This window comes from Dufourea novaeangliae, unplaced genomic scaffold (assembly GCF_001272555.1).
Source record: "Dufourea novaeangliae isolate 0120121106 unplaced genomic scaffold, ASM127255v1 scaffold96, whole genome shotgun sequence".
Taxonomy (NCBI): Eukaryota; Metazoa; Arthropoda; class Insecta; order Hymenoptera; family Halictidae; genus Dufourea; species Dufourea novaeangliae.
Window position 1 is genome coordinate 514,340 of NW_015373974.1, and position 20,144 is coordinate 534,483.

General features: G+C 37.1%; 1 protein-coding gene across 1 annotated transcript; it reads left to right on the forward strand.

The window, feature by feature from the left end:
* Window positions 1–14,760: 14,760 nt before the first annotated feature.
* Window positions 14,761–19,443, forward strand: LOC107186943 (protein maelstrom homolog). The gene is made up of 9 exons (XM_015574916.1): window positions 14,761–14,952; window positions 15,436–15,637; window positions 15,813–16,196; window positions 16,283–16,449; window positions 17,181–17,411; window positions 17,658–17,774; window positions 18,708–18,744; window positions 18,992–19,057; window positions 19,328–19,443. Exons 1-9 carry the CDS (start codon window positions 14,812–14,814, stop codon window positions 19,441–19,443), a joined length of 1,461 nt encoding a protein of 486 aa, XP_015430402.1. The 5' UTR covers window positions 14,761–14,811.
* The last annotated feature ends 701 nt before the right edge of the window (window positions 19,444–20,144 follow it).

The following is a 20,144-nucleotide window of genomic DNA, read 5'->3' on the forward strand; positions in this document are numbered from 1 at the left end:
TTCAATTCGCGAAACCACTGTAATACCGCATTTCAGTACAGTCGTTAAATTAAATACGAGAAAAAGTGTGCCAATTTTACTGCAAGCCATTTCCCCCCGCCAAAAATTGAAAATTAGGAACAAAGTGTAATATATTACACCTACTACTTAAATAATCAAGTTTATGCCACAAGGAAATACTAGACTACAATCTTCTCGAGTTTTATATCGGTAAATTGACATAGAACCTCAATAATATCTTAATTGCTAACCTAACCTATAATCTGTGTTCGGATACGGGAGGTTCTACTGTAATATCCTTCATTTCCTATAACCTTATGTCATTTTCCTACTAAAACTTGAGTTTAAACCTTCGAAAAAAATAAAGTAAAACCTCAATAACATTTTGATTGCTAACATAACCTATAATGTGTGTTCGGATACGGGAGGTTATACTGTAATATCCTTCGTTTCCTCTAACCTTATGTCATTTTCCTACTACAACTTGAGTTTGAACCTTCGAAAAAAAAATGAAATAGAACCTCAATACCATCTCCATTGCTAACCTAACCTGACTTAACTTAACCCCCAACCCCTACCGATACCAGTATCAGTACACCAATTACAGCCTAAGGTTCTCAGAATCTCATTTCTACCCTTTCAAAACGGCTGAGCATCGTAGACCAGAGCAACCCCTCCCCAGTGTCTGGAAAGTGAGCAGAGAAGGATCTATTAAGATCCAGCACGTAGCCGCGGAGAGGATCGGTTCGCGGCGGCGGGGTGTCAGCGGCAGGCGGATTACGGATCACGTAACCAGGCGAGGAACGATCTTCGCAGAGCATAGACTTTAAGATCGAGGAGGGATGAAATGTCACGAATGTCTTGGAACAATGTGCAACAGGAGGAGAGGGAAGGACAACGGGGCCGTGGTGGAGGGAGCAGAAAGAATGCCGGCATCATCTCCATTCAGGAGTGCAGCAAAGCCGACGGCGCTCGATCCAGAAGCGAGGTGTTAATGTCACGCACTTCGAAATCAGATGGGAATCTAATTCAACGAACCTTGATCTTTAAACCGACCCCCACCCCTCCCTTCTCCCACGATCTCGCGTGAAAGAACACCAGGCGAGAGCCTTAACCCTTTGTTGCCCCGTTTCGACGCCTTCGATCAGCAATGGTCCTGGTGAAATAACTTTTATACTATTATATAGTATTGAGGTTCTGCTTCATTTTTTTTCGAAGATTCAAACTCAAGTTTTAGTAGGAAAATGACATAAGGTTATAGGAAACGAAAGATACTACAGTATAATCTCCAGTATCCGAACACACATTATAGGTTAGGTTAGCAATCAAGAAGTTATTGAGGTTCTGCTTCACTTTTTTTCGAAGGTTCAAACTCAAGTTTTAGTAGGAAAATGACATAAGGTTATAGGAAACGAAAGATACTACAGTATAATCTCCAGTATCCGAACACACATTATAGGTTAGGTTAGGAATCAAGAAGTTATTGAGGTTCTACTTCATTTTTTTCGAAGGTTCAAACGCAAGCTGTAGCAGGAAAATGGCGTAAGGTATAGGAAACGAAAGATACTACAGTATAATCTCCAGTATCCGAACACACATTATAGGTTAGGTTAGCAATCAAGAAGTTATTGACGTTCTACTACATTTTTTTCGAAGGTTCCAACGCAAGTTGTAGCAGGAAAATGGCGTAAGGTATAGGAAACGAAAGATACTACAGTAGAACTTCCCGTATCCGAACACACATTATAGGTTAGGTTAGCCATCAAGAAGTTATTGAGGTTCTGCTTCATTTTTTTTCGAAGGTTCAAACTCAAGTTTTAGTAGGAAAATGACATAAGGTTATAGGAAACGAAAGATACTACAGTATAATCTCCAGTATCCGAACACACATTATATGTTAGGTTAGCAATCAAAAGTCATTTTTTTTCGAAGGTTCAAACTCAAGTTCCAGTTGAATTCAATTAATCGTCATAACGTTATTAAGCCCGACCACGGAACAATGATGTGGAGCTTTCGAAAGTCAGCCAATTAAGTGACCGTCCATGTTCCTCCCTAGTTTATAATTACACAACTTTGAAGAGAGTACACGTTGTGCACCATTAAGCACGGTAATCGGATTGCGTAACTGGATCTCGGAACGACCAGTGTGCCACGGGGATCTTTTTCTTTTTTCTTTCCTAAGAACGATTGCGTTAGAGGTGGACGTCCAGGAATCGAACTAATCTCGTTAGAACGACTGGGAACATCGCCACCGGTTCTCTGTTATCGCAATCGATCGCTACTTTCTGCTCTGTAACTGTCGGTAATGGAAGTGCCTATATGTAGCTCGTCACTGCAACATCAGACCATCGAGGGTTAAATCGAAGATGGATCCTCCTTGACCTGATTCTCGGCAACAAAAACAGGGGAGAAAGCGGTTATGAAACGATTATGTGTCATTCTGTGACTATAAAGTCCCCTAATTGCGAGATTCGTCTTGAGCCTTTGACTCTGGATCAGCCAAGGGCGCAATTAGGGAACCACGATGGAACGGGAGCAGTCGTCTTTGAATAAATGGACACAGATTTTATCTACCAGAGGACAAAAATATTAGGTCAGATCATAGATTACTAACCGTTCGAGTACATGGGGGGATAAGAGACCCCAGTCCCAACTTGGACCTGAACCTCGATTTTGGAAGATATTCTCACTTTAAACCACTTTTTTATTTTTTTAATGTATTTTTTCTGTAATATCAACTATTTTACCTGAAAGTACGAATAATAAACTGCAAAGAATGCTGCTGCAAATTTTGTCGAAAAGTCCCTAGTTTGGGAGATATTTCAGGTTTCAGATCACTTGGGGTCTGTTGTCCCCGATGTGCACCTCTAAAAATAAATATGTTCAATATATTTTGTAAATTTTGTCATCTTATTATTTATTAACTAGCTTCTAATTCCTCCACCAGAAGCCCCCACGTAAACAGACCACAAATGTCTACAATCAATCATCAAAGAAACTGATAGTAATCTCTAAACTATAATAAATCAACATCCATTAAGACAAGCATGAACATCCCGAACCGTGCATCAATCATTACCCACTAATGGACGAATCTACCTACAATCAATCATCGAATCATAATTAAGTAAACGACCAATTAAACACAGCGACGTCCACATATAATTAAACAATGGTCAGATTTCACTTCAGCAGTTGATACAGCCAGCGATCCACGACACCATGGAAATCTACATCAACAACGATATATCCACTCTCGATTCCAGTTCCCAGCCATTTGATACATCAACAATAGAAGACATTACCGTTTTCGGAGTAACAGGGGTATTTTGCAACAATTTCCTAATCGACGGTATCATCGCGATCCCATGTATAAGTATATTAATAGATCGCAAAACCGATCTATGTAGTCGAAATTCGGCCGGATGTTTTGGCAGTCGTTCTTTGTTCCCCCCATCTTTGGTGGCCTGGCTGCAAAAGCGATGAGAACAATTCGATATTTCATTCGGTTTCATATCCGTCACGGTGTACCGGTTATAATCTCATTGTTGCCCCGTGTAAATTATGCGATTTCGTTACGGGAGGCTCTGCCCGGTCTCGCTGCGTGCTCGATTCAACGGATAGATAGGCCGTGAGGGGGCTAACGATACGTCCATTGATATATCTTCAGCGGGGGGATTACGAAAACTCCAGTGCCGCGTAGCGGCGAAGCCGCAAGACGTTACGAGACCGCGACCGATGGTCGCCTCGAACGTCCATTTGCTACCACCGATCGCGAATCCGTGCAGATCTATTCGTAAACTGGCCATCGATCATGTATAGCGTATCATTTGTCGATAGCGGATGCTGTTCAACCGTTTCATGATTATATGCTGACGGTTTGTATCCTGTAGTGGCTGGAAACGGAGGGAAAATATTGGGAATTTTTATGCGTTTGTAGTGTACAAAGAGACTTAGACCCGGTGCTCTAATAATTTCGATTTTTTTTAAACTACGCAGGTTTGCGAGGGACCTCGATAGAAGCATTGAGCGATTTTCCGTTTTTGCTGATACACGGTCTTTCATAGTAAAACCACCCCTTAAATGTTAATGTGTTTTTTCCTATTTTCCTGTATATCGTGAAAAGTATAGTAGGTATAAAAAAACTGTTAAAATGCAAATTTAATGGTTTTTTATGCTCTATAAAAGTTTGTAATGGAGTTGTTAAAAATTTGTTCTTTAAATAAATAAATAAACAAAGTTTTAACAATTTCGTTGCGCAACGTTATAGAGAATAAGAAGCTATTAAATTTTCATTACAATAATTTTTTTATATTCACAATAGTTTTCAAGATATATAGGAAAATAGGAAAGCAACATTGACCTCCAAATGGTGGTATTAAATGGCCATCCCAGTGAATGATTGTACCAAAAACTCATGACTATAAATCGACTACAATCAAATACAGTAATTAATACTGTATCAGTAACATCCAAAGAGTATCAAATGGCAATCGAATAAGCGACTATACCGAAAACTCGTGACTATAAGTCGACTACAATGAAATACAGTGATCAATACTGTAATCAGTGACGTCTACAGAGTACCAAATGGCAATCGAATAAGTGACTATATACCAGAAACTCATGACTATAAATCACAAGTACAAGCCCCCGAATTCACGTGGGCGTGATTTTTATAACGTCGTCGCAACTCACATATTTCTTAAACGACGCAAAATGCTGTTAAAAGTCATCGAACCGAAGGCGTACATCTTATTCAACGTAATTGAACGCGCCTCGATCGAAATCGATTACGCTGCAAATCAATAAGATCCAATCGGGCCAGTCTTCGCGGGTCGCGGAATCAGACGTCCAGTGACTATTCCAGCAACGGCGCCGACAAGCGGGAATGGCAGAAGTACGTGGTGCAACCTCTCCCACGTGTCATATAATAATGTTAATTAAGAATTACGGCGCGCATAAACATCGTCGTCTTGCTCTTTTGCAAGTGCATTTCCAGACAGTGATTTAGTCACTTCGAGAGCTGGAATCGTCTTGGATATTATTAGATTGTGTGTTAATGGAAACGTTGTAAAAAAAGCAGTGGTCTATCAATAAATTAAAATAAATTGTTCGTGAATTACTAATACAAATTTCCACGCGAAGATTAGATATAATTTTCCAAGTAAAAGTCTGTAGGATTTGTTCCCTCGATAGTTTTGAGGTTAGGAATTTTTATTGGTTCATTACAAATAATTTGCATTAGCAGTGTTGTATTATTATTAGTCACCTACTGCCAATTAAATTTATAATTCTAATTAGAACAAAATTTGTAGTTTTATTAAATTTAATATTAATTTTTAATAGAGTGATTTGTAATTATTGGGTGAACTTATTTTATTTGACATTTTCGGTTTGCGAAACATTGTTGGGATTTCGTTAATAATTAAAGATAATCAGAGAATCTACTTTTTCAATTTTAAAATGACAATATTTTTATATTTTTATTAAATAAGTAATCGATTACAACAATTATCATGTTCACTCAATTTCTTCAACTTTGTCCCATCAACCTCTATTTTCGTGTTATTTGCTTTACGTAATTCACCTGTCGATATATAAAAATACAGAATTTTCCTAAACGGCACCATAATACTTTTAATACATCAAGAACCCAGCCGGCCACTATAATCCAGTAAATTGCTACCACAAGGGGTATTAAATAAATAGTACACTGATTACACGTTAATGATCACCGTTAAAATACCTTTCACCTCTGAAAATAAATTTCCTGTCACCGTGCCGGCCGAGAAAATTATACGGTTGACCGCGGCTCAAAGCGTGCCTCGCGACCATAACTCGCCATCTTTGAGATCGTTTAGCGGAAGGCAATATTGAGATACTATGAAACAAACCATCGGGGCGACGTGATAATTTATTATTCCGTGGCGCTTTCTGCATCACCCCCTTCCCTCTCCCCACTGAACCGTGTAATTGTGAACGAAAAAAAAAAAATACGGATAATGAGTGCTAATATCAGAGGTAAAGGGTAGTGGTCGAGCAAAGGCCAATTCAAAGGCCAAACAACGGGCCGGTTTTAAACATGGCGCGCACGCTCCAAAAGGAAGTTACGTAGAGACCTCCACATCGAGCCATTATAAGATTCTTCTGTGAAATAATTTACGAGTCGTTTATTCGTATAATTTTGTAAAATTATTTACACAAGAGCTTGCAATCGTTGTGTAATAACTAGACTGCGGATTTTTATGCAAAATAATATTTTCTAAAGTGATTTATGAAGATAGGAGCGAATGTAGGAATTTATTTTTCCTGTTAAGTATCTTATTGGGTTTTGAATAAAATAGAAAACTCGTTAGATCCGATAAAATTGGTGTCTTTTATATTGTATTTTACAGAGTCCTGGAGGGTATAAGTGCATAAAATCCGCAGTCTAGTAATAAATAACTTCGTTTGGTATGTGAAATATTGTTTGAAAAATGTATACCCAAACGAAAATAACGGAAATGAAAAATAATGTACAAATAAGTTTTTAAAACATTTTTATAACGTTTCGTTTTGAATATTTTTATTGTTGACCTTGCGATTTTTTTGGTAGCAATTGAAAGTTGAAGCTTTTAAGAATGTTCTGATAATTTTCAACTAAATTTACAATTATTAGAAATTTGCATGAGCCATCTTACACAAGTTACAACTCGATTAGTATGTGATTTTCATGATATTAACTGGATAATTATAAAGGATGAATATACAAAAATATTCGAATACAGTGATCGGTTTGTATTAACAAATACATTAATAAATAATAGGTTATATTATAGTAGAAATGATATCAAAGAAGATTTAAACATGTTTCTTAACCGGATGGCGGACTGCCTGGTTTCCGTTCGTCGCGTTTACGTATGCAAATCTCAATAACAATGATTTATACCGGTAACCATATCGAGAATCGAGTTTAATGAGCTCAAACGTCAGAACGTGAAATCTTAATGAGGCTTCTTTTGAGAAGATCTAATATCAGGGGGGGGATAATACTCGTTTCTTCTGTTGCGTATTATTCTAATGCAGTGTTTCTCAACTGAGGAACCTAACTATTAATATGACCTCTTCACTTAAGTACTGATCAACTAGACACATATAATTTGCATAACAAACAAAAATAAACATTATCAATTTACAGCAATTAAACTCTATTTCTCTTTCCTGTAATATAATTGCATCAAGTTATGCAGAAAGCTACCCTCAATGAATTGAAATGAATTAAATGTTGTTTGAAAATTTTAATTTAAAAAACAGTAGCTTTAATTCTACTAGGTATATTTTATTTTTAGTTGTTGGCTTACAATGGTTTTTATAGTGAGCAATAGTATAATTAACATTATTTTAAATTTTCTGTGGTTAATTTTCATTTTCTATGACTTGGTAGTTTTAATAATTGTGTAACGTACAAGTTGTTCCATGGTTTTTTTTTGCAAAATAAAGATCACGAATTTTTGTTATTTTGTTTTTTATACATTGTTCGTGAATTATTAATGGAAATCTCCACGCGAAGTTGAGACACATAATTTTCAAAGTAAAAGTATAGTTCTCGTTCATTCAATAATTTTGAGGTTGGGAAATTTAGTTCATTGCGAAATAATTTACATAATAATTATTGTATTATTATTGGTCCCCTACTGTCAATGAATTTTCTACTAGCCCAATAATACCTAAATAAATTCTAACGATTTCTTCCCATATTTTTATTAAACATTAATGTTAGTGATTAATAACGACAATGTGTATCAGATCGCTGTTGATAACGTTTGGGAGACACTGGTTTCGAACGGTTTCTGCCGTTAAAGTACAAACACGCCGTGGCAAGTTTATCGTGTGTACGCGTCCCTTAAATTTACGACCCGCGCTAGGCATAAACATCCTGCCATTATGCGAGAGGCTACGTTCGAGTATCTCGCCGATGCCAGTACTCAGGCATTGTGTTCCCTTATCGAAAGGTATCTAATAAACTATCTAATTTCGCACGAACTTGACACTTTTTCTCTCAATGGAATATAGTATACCCCTCCCCCCCCCCTTCCTTGGTCTGTCTATCGTATTCCATTCGCAGAGTACATATTAATTTCATACGCCTGGAGCAATAGAAACGGAGAAGACAATCTGTACTACCCACAGGATCACTATAATCTACTTTTCAATTGTTCCTATGCATCAAGGCGTTTAAAATTTCATGTAATAATAGATTGTCGATTTTTTTACGACACCTTGTATATACAGGACGTTTCATGTATCTTGAGACACTTCGTCGTATACAGGGTGTCCCAAAATAGGTGTAAGTCCTTGAAAGGGGTGGTTCCTAGGGTGATTTGAAACAACTTTTTCCTTAGCGAAAATGTTCTCCGAGGTTTTGTTCCCGAGATATTAACAAAAAATCACGACCAATCAAAGCACCAGTTTGCCGGCTGAGCTTCCGCGATAAGGTTGGCTACGCTCAGACGACAGACGCTCGTTCTGATTGGTCGGTATTTTTCGTTAATATCTCGTTAACAAAATCTCGGAGAACTTTTTCGCTAAGGAAAAAGTTGTTTCAATTCACCCCAGGAACCACCCCTTCCAAGGACTTACACCTATTTTGGGACATCCTGTATATACTCAAAATTTTCATAAACTGTACCGTTAAGTCGTTATTCGAGATGATCAATGTAAATCAAGATTTGAAAGACATTATATACGAGACACCCTGTATAATAGTTAGGTATGATGCTACTTTCCTTCGAATATTTCATAGGAATCATCAAAGTCTCAATTGTACTGTACATAAAACATTAACCTATTACAATGTCACCGTTGGAATCTGATGTTTCTCATAAAATTAGGTTTCGTCTGTAATTGAGGTAGACTAGATTGACACAGACGCATCTACATATGGAGTAGAAAGCAAGAAAGGGTTGAAAGGTAGAAACGATGATACCCAGTCACGGTTCACAGCTATCGAAATTCCGTTTCGCAACGGTTCGGTTCGGTATTGTGTTCCTTGACGAGTGGGAAGATCGACCGATTGGGATTTTAACGCGCGGTAGGCAATCAGATTTCAGCGAGACCTTTTCGAGTCTCTCCATCTGTAGAACGCGCAGAAGAACACAGCCAACAACCATATACAAACGCCACGACGTCGTTAGAACTCGTTATCGCGGCCGATTTGTTCGCCAAACAGAAACGTTTTAAGCCCCATCGAATCCCCCTGATGTTGTAACATGTGGCGCGTCCCTTTCTCCTGCTTTCAGGTGTGAAATTACTGGATTCGATGCAATCCTCTCGCATTTTTCCTAGTTAGGCATTAATATTAGAAAATTACAGTAGGAAACCGCTCCTCATCCATATCATTTTAACGTTTTCTTGTAGAAACTTGAGGAGACATAAGGCATACTCCGTCTACTTGAGAGGTTAGGTCACCTTAGCGGCCCAAAAATCAATATTACGTAAGTTTTAGAATTTTGTTGAGGGAAATTTTGAAATAAATAAAAAAATGTAAGGGTTTTATTATACATGCGTTATGGTCTATAAAATAATTTTGTAACTATTCTTTTTTTTAAACAAAATGGCAGTGTTTGGTCATCTTTTGTTCTTGATTTTTGTAAAAATTATGGACATTTGAAGATACTGTACTAAATATCATAAAGTTAAAGAAAATTTTCGGATTTTTGGAGAGGGTCCTTTCAAAAACTATGCAAGAATAAAAGAGAACCATCACCGCTTTTTTGTTTAAAAAAAAAAAAAATAGTTACAAAATTTTTATATGCACCATAAAGCACGTAGAATAAAGTCCTTACAAATTTTTTCAATTAATTTCATGATTTCGCAAAAAAAATTCTGAAACCTACATATGATTTTCGGTCTTCAAGGTGGCCTAGCCCCCTTAAGAGAACTATACCACTGAAATTTCCTTTTCTGTTTTACCTAAATTTCACTTTAAATAGTAAATGCAAATTTTTTTGCTTAAAAGCAATTTATAGTAAATGCAAATTTATATTTATAGCAAATGCAAATTTTAACACAATATAATCAGATGACGAGTATACTCGACGTGAACATCGAAAGGGTTAAGTGCACCATCGGCTAATGCTTATCCTTTCTGTTCACTGTACAGACTAAAGACATTTCTCCGTGGATCAAAAGAAGCACACATTCGCCCTGATAGTTCGATGGAAAGGGTGAAGACGATCCTGTTCCCTAACCTTCCTCCCTGATGACCTTACCCAGCCGATCATCATTCCACCGCCTGGCACACACGTTCACAGATTTGCATAAGACCAAGTGCCAGCGTGTTGTCGAGGAGCGATCGTGGCGAGGTCGAAGCTTCAACACACACACACACGTGGCCCACGACGCAGAGTTGAGGTCTTGCTTTACGGGGCACAACGATTCTCCACACGGAGTAATACACGTTACAGAGCACTGTAAATTTTATTCGCATCCAACAAAGATCAAATTAGCCGCCACGGTTTACTCTCGGCGCGCGCATATACAGGGTGTCTGTCAAGTAACTTGATCACATCCAATAATGACTCAACAGTACAGTTTATGAAAATTTTGAGGCGTGGAACTTAAATGGCATCAGGGGACATATCTTATAAGGTACATGCTTTTTTTGTGGCTGGAGGCATTTCAGAGATCTCAAGGTCACCTTGATTTTTTTTAACGGAATAACCTAATTTTTGTACCATAGATCGATAGGGTATCATATTCTGAGTAAAGATGTGTTGACCTTTATATGTTCTAAACCTAATAGTTACCGAGATATTTACAAAATAATCACTGTATTAAAGTTACGGGGCATCACAAGGGTAAGTACATATTAAAAATTATTTTGTAAATATCTTATTAACTATTAGGTTCAGGACGTATGAAAGTCAACACATTTTTACTCAGAATTTGACACTCTATCGATCTATGGAACTAAAAATAGGTCATTCTGTTAAAAAAATATCAAGGTGACCTTGAAATCTTTGATATGCCTCTACCCACAAAAAAAGGACGTGCGTTATATGATGTGCCCCTTGATGCCATTTAAGTTCCACGCTTACAAATTTTTATAAAGTGTACCGTGAAGTCATTATTCGAGGTGATCAAGTTAGCTGAGACACCCTGTATACATATATCCACGGGAATCCTTTTGCTCGTTAAACGTTCCATTGGTTGCCGATCCGTTTGCCTTTCCAAATAGAGGCTTTCACGATGGCCCCAGGAGGACGCGAACGATGGAACAGTTGATTGTATTACGAAATCGAGGCGGTCGAATGATGAACTTGAAAATTGCACGCGGCTACTTCTGAACTGGCTGGTGGAAACTGATTATAACCTTGTCTTTCAATTTACAAATATACATATACAGTCAGTCAAAAAAGACCTCTTGGCTGTGAATGACGAGTATACTCGCCATGGAAGAAAAATAATTACCATTTGTTATTTAAATTAAAATTTTTGTGAAAGCTGAAACATGTTTGTAAACTTTAGACATTTTAGAATATTCTGAGACTACTTGACTAGACTAGTTCTTGTTACATCATTTTTCTAAATAATTTTCTTTTAATAAGAACATTATGAATGTTTAAGTGTTGTAAATAATATAAATAAATTTGAACAATAAAATTATAGATTTTTCCAAAAAAGAAAACAAATGCTATTTCCTTATAATTTAATTCAATTTTACAGCAGCTGCTCATACTCTGTGTCTGACGAGTATACTCGTCATCGCATCGTTCTAGCGACACAACGTAGTTACACACTTTTACAAAGTGGCAACACAGCTAAGAGATTAACACAGAACAATTTTTTGAGAATCGTACCTAGCGACTTGAGTTTTTTTTCTGTGAAGTTAAAAGGATTAGATTACTGAATGTATAAAAAAAAATTTGAAAAAGTTGCAATTGGTCGAAATCACGAAGAAAATAGTAAACGTCGTTTTTTACAACTTTTTTTTATCTAAGATTATAATGAAAATTTAAAAAACACATTCCGTTGATTTATGTTAGTTGTATGTGTATATGCTGAAAAAAAGTGGACATTTCCTCGCGACGAGTATACTCGTCGAACGCCGTTAAAGGGTTAAATGGCAACGCGCACGAGATCGAACGCAACGTCACGTTACTTATTTTATGGGAAAATAAGATCGTCCTCGTCGCGTCTTGTTAATTAGACGCGAGAACTTAATTAAATCCTCAACAGACCGTATAACCATTTAATTATGCGAAATTGGGTCGGAACGAATGCGACTGGATTCTCACTGTATTTCAAACGGCGGAAGAGGGACGTCGTCTGTCATTACGAGTGAGATTTACAAGGGTGTTTAATTATGATGCAGGTTGATTAATAACGCCACACGGCTACGCAACACGGTTATTTAATAACGATTATTAAATAATATCATCACTCCTTCTGCTACAATCTCAACCATGGAAACAACCATGGGCGCAGGCAAGTGCCCCTTTTTGTCCCCCCCCCCGCCCTCCAGAAGGAAAAAACTGACCTTTGCCCTATCATAGAGGGAAAAAACTAGATCTTACCCCCCTCCCCCCCTTAGAAGAGAAAAATATTATGTTTAACTAATATGTTCCATGTAAAAATAAATCTAAAATCCACTGAAAATTATATTATGAAGTTTACCTCGAGACAAATTTTGCCCCCCTCGACTAGTAACCTGGCTACGCTCATGGAAACACACATCTGTGAAGTCTATGTATATGTTTTTCAGATGTTTTTTCTCGACGAGTGATTTGTTGAAAAGACAGTAAAGATGGTCCCCTCATTTCGCAAGGACCATCAATTTACGAGTAAAACGTTCGACCTCAAGGCAGTCCACAATAAAAGTTTCCCTGCAATAAAAATCAGCCCCCAGATGGGCCACGTGGTAACCGTACTTAGGCGTTTTGTCGCAAATGAGTCCTCCTTGCCTACAGTTTCCAGGACAATCACGACTGACTGAAATGGTAACCACGTGTTGCGAGAACAATTCGAAAGCTTCAGACAAGGGTGAAAGGCGCCCTTGCCAGCTATTGTATGTGCACGTTTCCTCCGCATCTGGCTTCCTCGAAACCCTAGTCGACATTACAATAGGGACTGCAACGTTAAGAAAGTCAATCTATACGAAAAAACGAGCAAAAACTGAAGAAGCAATTTTTCTACACAACGCTGTCTTTGTGAAAAAAATGCACTCGAAAATATAACCTCAATTCGATTGAATACAAATATACATACGTGCAGAGTTAATTTTAAAAAAGAATCGAACACTTCCCAACGACAATATTTGAATGTTTAATCAGCTTCTTTTATATGGATCGTTTTTCGATGTAAAATACCACGTGACATTGATTTTCCAGTACCAATGTTTATATACATATATAGAGGGTAAGATAGTGCTGGACACGCATGTATATTGGTTAGAAAATAAACGGAAATATACATTACGTGAAAATTTCGTCTGAGACTTTAATTTCATAGATAACTAATATTACTTTACCTAACTTCATCCTGGATCATAACTGTCACACGCATGCACATATAGGTTAGGTCCAGAGCATCCGGCGGGATCGCAGTAGATGTTAAGAACAATGGCTATCTTCGACCGTTCTCTATCCGGGCGCTCTCTCCCCCAATCTAACGATTCATGTGATTCGACATCGGCGATACTTAAAGGTAACTCCTTCCGTGACATTAAAAAGGCACTCCCAGGCTCTTGTTGCACCGCGGTCCCTTTGCCCGTTGTTTCACACGCGAACGTCGGATGTAGAAACAACTACACTGGCACCCCAGGCGTCTCTTCTTTTGTGTGTATGTGTGTATACATCTCTGACAAACAGGAACAGATCTTCCTGCTGTCTCTTGACAATGGAACTGTCGTCTGTTCAGGGAGACACCGAGTAAATCACTTTTAACATCTAGATTTTTCATGTTATTTACGAAATAACAAAATAATTGGAACTGTTGCAATCCAAATTCTTTTTAACGAATGTTAACATTAGATGGAAAATCATAACTATTCTCATGTGTACACTTTTCACAATTAGTAACATAAACAACTATTCTCATCTATCCACTTTTTATTCCTTGTAACTTTGTACCCAACTAACCTAAATTATAAAACTTTATTAGTGATTATGAATGTCGCGATTTTGAAATTTAATTATTGTAAGGTGCTTCCCTGAATACTGTCTACAATGGATATTTCCCATAAGTTTTATAGTGGTGTAAAAATTCATGGAATATCTGACAGATGTTATCAATTAAATAACACGTAAAAGTATAAGTTTCACTTTGGAAATACAGTTTTCGTGTGATTAAACTTTAGACATTTGTAGTTTTCAATTTTAACGAACGACATGCCACCAATGAGCAGCGTGATGAAACTATTGTAACATGTGGAAACATATTATCATCTGTCGGTAAAAATACCATCCAATACTTTTTTTCTGCTACATAGTTCTAGGGTCACGTAGCCCCCTTAACGTAAAATATTTGGAAGATATAATATCTCTGGAATTAAAAAGATCAAAATATTCAATTTAAATATACGTAAAGGAGGAAACATTAATATGTAATTCCAAAAGTCATAAAACTTTAAAATATTGTATCATTGTATGTAACCATAGTAGAAAAAGGAAGAAAGAGTTTCTTGCAATCATCGTCAGATGTCACAATGTATGCACACGTTTCCTATCGTATAAAAAGTCGGAAAGAATCAGAAATTTGCTCAGTCTGGCTCAGTTCTCAGTGGTCTTCGGTCGTTTGAACGCATTTGTGGTGGTGACAAGTACGAAAATGCCGAAAAACAACAAAGGTCAGAACGCGTTTTATTTCTTCATGATCGATTGGAAGAAAGAACAAGAGAAAGCTGGAAAAAGTTTTCCGGAAGGTCTACGTGATGTACAAAGGGATCCTCAATTAAGCATCGATTGGAAGGTCAGAAAGTCTTTTTCTTTTAATCAATTATCTGTTCTTAAACAGCTTGTTTCCTCACTTCTTTATTTCACTATACAGAAAAGTTGGAACAATAGAATAACGTTATTTTCCATTTAAGTATCGTTCGTTAGTTGATACTGCTTCTGATGACAAGTGCGTCAACACAGAATGTTAGTATTTTCGTTCGTAGATAAGGACTGGTGTATTCATAACAAGTAGTCCAGAGTGTTCCAGGTCAAGCGTATTTCATAAAGAACACCCTGTAAAATCTATATTTCGTTTTATATGTATACTTATCGATACAAAACAGAAATTAACTAACTCCTGGATTTTTTATTGCATTCACATTAATAAAGTACAAATGAAGAAAAATTGATTCGCATTCAGAATGAAATTACTTAGGAAGTTTGTAGTGAAAATTAAAGCCATTGACATGAGCTGCACAGAATTTGATTTTCAAATATACATTATTATTATTTTCAGAATATGCCTGCTCATCAGAAAGGGCAATATGAGGCCAGAGCAAAGGACAGCAAGGTTAAATCTCAGGGAACAACAGCCAAAAAAACAACTTTGGGAGAGAACATAGCTGATCTTCTTGCAGCAGAGAAAAAGAAACAGGAGTTTCAGCAAAATATGCTACAATATATAGATTCTGTAATCTCTATGGGTGTCCAGCACAACAGTAAATAACACCATGCATTTGCTACAAAAATAATTTATGAATATTAGAAACAAGGAAACAAGAAAAGACTTAGTCATAATCCTTTTCAATTCCTTTTTTATTCATTAACATTTATTCATCAGCAGCTAAACATTGCAAAACAATCTATAATGAACGATAATATTTTTTGTTGCAGGCTTGGGAAAGATGAAGTTCATGCTGGTACATGCAAATTGGTTTTACAGAAGAGAAGTGGGAATCAATCAATACGACTTCTGTCCCGCAGAGTTTGCTGTGGCAGAATTTAGTTTGGATAGGGGCATTGAGAACGTCTACCATGAAGTGGTCAGTACCAAGATACCATTAGGATGGAGGAAGGATGCGTTGGAGACTAGTCAAGAAACTCATAAAATAACTATCGAACATCCAAACGGGCAGAGCGACTTTGCGTATATGTACAGGCGATTAGTAAAGGTTTTAGCATCCAATAAGACTGGGGACAAGTATCCACCTTTGTTCACCATGAAAGATTTGACACCGGCTATCAACTCGTTGCTGAAGAGAATGTGCGAGGCTGCTGGCAAGTACAAAACATTATATAAATAATCGTATAAAATGGTAGAAAAACTGTGCTCGGTTGAATGCAATAGAACTGTTCGATTTCAGGCCAGAGTTTGGACAACTTCGTGATATATTCTCTGGAAGCGTTGTTCGCAGCATTGCGAAATGTCGCCACGCAGAACGTGAAGGACGATTGCAGCATTCCTCTAGTAGTTGCCGAAAATGAGTTCGGAAAGGACACTTTTTCTTCGGTGGCTGGGCTTGAGTGCGAGGTAAATGCAGAAAATATATGTTGTCGTTAACGCGTTTATCGCCGCGGAGCTTGTCTCAGCTGACGTTTCCGTTCACGTCGGCTGCATTACTTGACATTTGATTTTCTATTTCACGACGATCACCGGTGAACGTGTTAAAGATTTCATCGAAATATATACTGGCACAGACGAGGTATAGAAGCAAACTTTTCATCCAGTGTATTTTTTCGGGCCACTTTTCTGAGGCGATGGCGTCGGCCCATTTCCATTTTAGTGTCAATACCCACCGCAGATTCACCGTTCTCATAGAGGTTGCTGAAATCACAGGCTTTTTAAGGTGTCGGTATTACAGTTTAGGTGGGCCACCAACCTCCCATAAGATGAAAAGTCTATTCATATCCACCCATACCTCGCTTTACGGCCTAGACACGTTCCGGAAAAGTTGGCCGTATAACGAATCAATTATTTTGATACAAACCCATACAAATTCAATTGGATCTGTTCCTATTTTTTATAAAATAATATAGTTTTTAGTTCATAAAGCGTTTTATAAACAGAAGGTCGTTAACAGTACAGTATTTTTTTGGGCCGTATAACGAAACATTGTGGGCCGTAAATCGAAAAAGTGCCATAATTAAAAAAGGCTGTTATAGCGAAATGCCGTATAAAGAGCGGCCGTATAGCGAGGTATAGGTATACCTCGTCGGTGATACTTGGATTAACTATAAAAAATTAATATTTTCCTATTCAAGTTCCACAAGCTTCTGGATGCACCTCAGTACTGTAGTATGTCTATTGTTAAACGATGGGGCTTCACGATATGCGACTACAGCTGCGAGTATTTGGACATACCAATGATCGAGGGTGTTCACTACCCAATGAATAAACTATCCTTTAATTCTCGAACGGCAGGCACTCTTAATATTCAGATGAACAATCTCAGTATTAACGATCATAATAACGTTGGCGTTTCTATGACTGGAGTAAGTAACGTAACGCTATGTAACAACTGTACTCTGAACGGGTTCATTATCGATAGATTTTCGTGTGTTTTACCCATATCGCCAACGTGAAATTTTCATGTTTTTTTTTTTCATTTATTTTTTGTTCCATTGAGAAGTTTATAAATAATACGAATTATTTATAAAGTCACGGGTGACCGGCACAATAATCAATGTACTTAATCGTTATATTTATTCGCGATAAATTTTCAACGATTGTTCGAACAGGTCAGTGCAGATCACAGGCGAAAAGTATCGGAACGAACCGAGAAAGACGAGCAACGACGACGTAATGTGTGCAAATCATTGGAAATCATTGATCACAGCAAATACACCTCCAACACTGTACGTATACTACGATTGAGTGTACTAATAAGTAATCTACTACTACTTAATAAAATCCGTGTACTTTGAATTTAAAGTATATCGCCCCCAGAATAAAAAATAATGGTCGATTACGTACGAGGGGAACTCCCCATGTGTACCCTTCACTATTTTCAGACTTTGATTGCCATATCAACAAAATATTAAATAATTAATATTACAATATTAAATTATTAATATTACGATATGAAACTATTAATATTACGATATGAAATTATTAATATCATTAGGCAGGATTATTTAAACACAGTTATGAAATTTTTGCGTAAAATTAATTTTGCAGTGTAATTTTAAGCAAGATCAATAGTCTCTATTGACTAAACGCATATATTTTCGACGATTTATGACTGAAAACACGAAATTAAACATGTCTGACTACGTACGGTTTTTTTCACTATAGCAGTCAACGTGTTAATCTTTTGGCGGTTATAAGAGTAAAAAAAAAAAAAACGATATTTATTATTTTGAACCTATCTTGAGTACAAAATTTTAAAAAATGTGTAAGTAATGGAAAAAAAAATTTTTTTCCATCACCGGGGATTCGAAATCTACGTCTAACGGTTTAGCACAACTCTGTAGTCGGACACTTAACCACTGCGTCAAATAGGTAGTTGATAATATTTTTCGTAATTTTGGATATATCGTACACGACTAAACTTTTTAATTATTAATATTTTGTAAATTAATAACTGTTTACGCCCAAAACAGGTATGGAGCGTGTTCAGCTCGATAAATACTACAAAGTCGTTAAAGCTGATTAAAAAATAAGGGTTACACTTAGGAAGTTTCCCTCGGTTGTGATGCACCTATATTATTATTATTTATATTAATATATTAATTATATTATATTATATTAATATATTAATATTTATTTTTATATGTTTATATCGTCAGATACCTTCACGACCGTTGCGACCACCAAAAACAACATGTAAGTACACGTATATATTCAGAGATTTGGGGCTTTTGGAGTGTAAGCCTTGTCTTTATAGAATTAATTTCGCAACGTTTTTGCAAGCATCGCAGTGAGCTTCATTCGGAGAGTCGTATGAGACACTGATACTGGTGTGTCATACGACCCCTCGACGAAGCTCGCTGCACTGCTTGCACAAATGTTGGGAAATTAATTCTATAAAAATGTGTATATACAATTCTGCTACATTTTCCAATGGTTACAGCACGAGCTCTGAGTGAAACCCAAGAAAGTATGACCATTTTTAACGATAGGGACTTTCCCATAATCGGTGAGTTAGTATATTAATATATCAAATTAGTTGTATTCATAAACTCGACACATTCTGGACTGATGTATTATTACACAACTATCTGCAGAAACTGATAAATATATATACGTATATATAATTGTACGTGACCTACGTGGTGAGGCATCGGCTATACAGGTGAAATATCTCATGACTCACACGGTGGGTAATGAGTCTCCAATGTGTTAAACAAGTCACTGCTGACGAAAAAAATTTGTTAATCCGTCTATTTAGTGTTATTTTATTTATTAGTGTTAGACCCACCAGTTGCATGTATAGGCACAGTCCACACGTGCAGGCAGTTCGGAACTCGTACGAGTACGAGTGTGCCTATACATGCAACTGGTGGGTCTAACACTAATAAATAAAATAACACTAAATAGACGGATTAACAAATTTTTTTCGTCAGCAGTGACTTGTTTAACACATTGGAGACTCATTACCCACCGTGTGAGTCATGAGATATTCTCCTACGGGACGTCGAACGCTTCGCGTCGCCGTCGCTTGGTGGCTACGCTCGGGGAGTCGTTTCTCGCTGGTGAATTTGAGAGGTGTAAACGTTATAAGGGCTTCAAACACTGCTTAAGGTATCGCTTCTCGGCCTTATGGCTAAGATCAAAGTGTAGTATCTGTTCTTATCAGCTTAATATCTGATACACTCTCCATTGGAGAGTCAGAATATTAATCTGATTTTTGGAAATCGACGGAGCGTTTGGGGCTTGCTCCACCTCTGTCACGAGTCGGCCCGGCATTGCAGTGCCGCTGGGATCGGCTCAATTATCTAATTCAAACATAATTAGTAGTAAGTGTTTAAACAATTAAACACTTTGAAACTTAAAAAAGTTTGATCGAATACACTATTTTTAGTGTTCGAGTCTCATTACGAGTAAAATGAAAATTTGGTGTTTCATTACTACTCTTTGTGTTTAAGAGCTTCTAATAGTTCATTAAAATTAAGCGAAGGGTGTTGTCCCCCTGTCACTATATAAGTGTAGGGGCACAAAATTTTATAGACTTTTTTTGCTGGCGCACGTTGCACAGTTGTTCACTTTGTATACACTATTTCTGA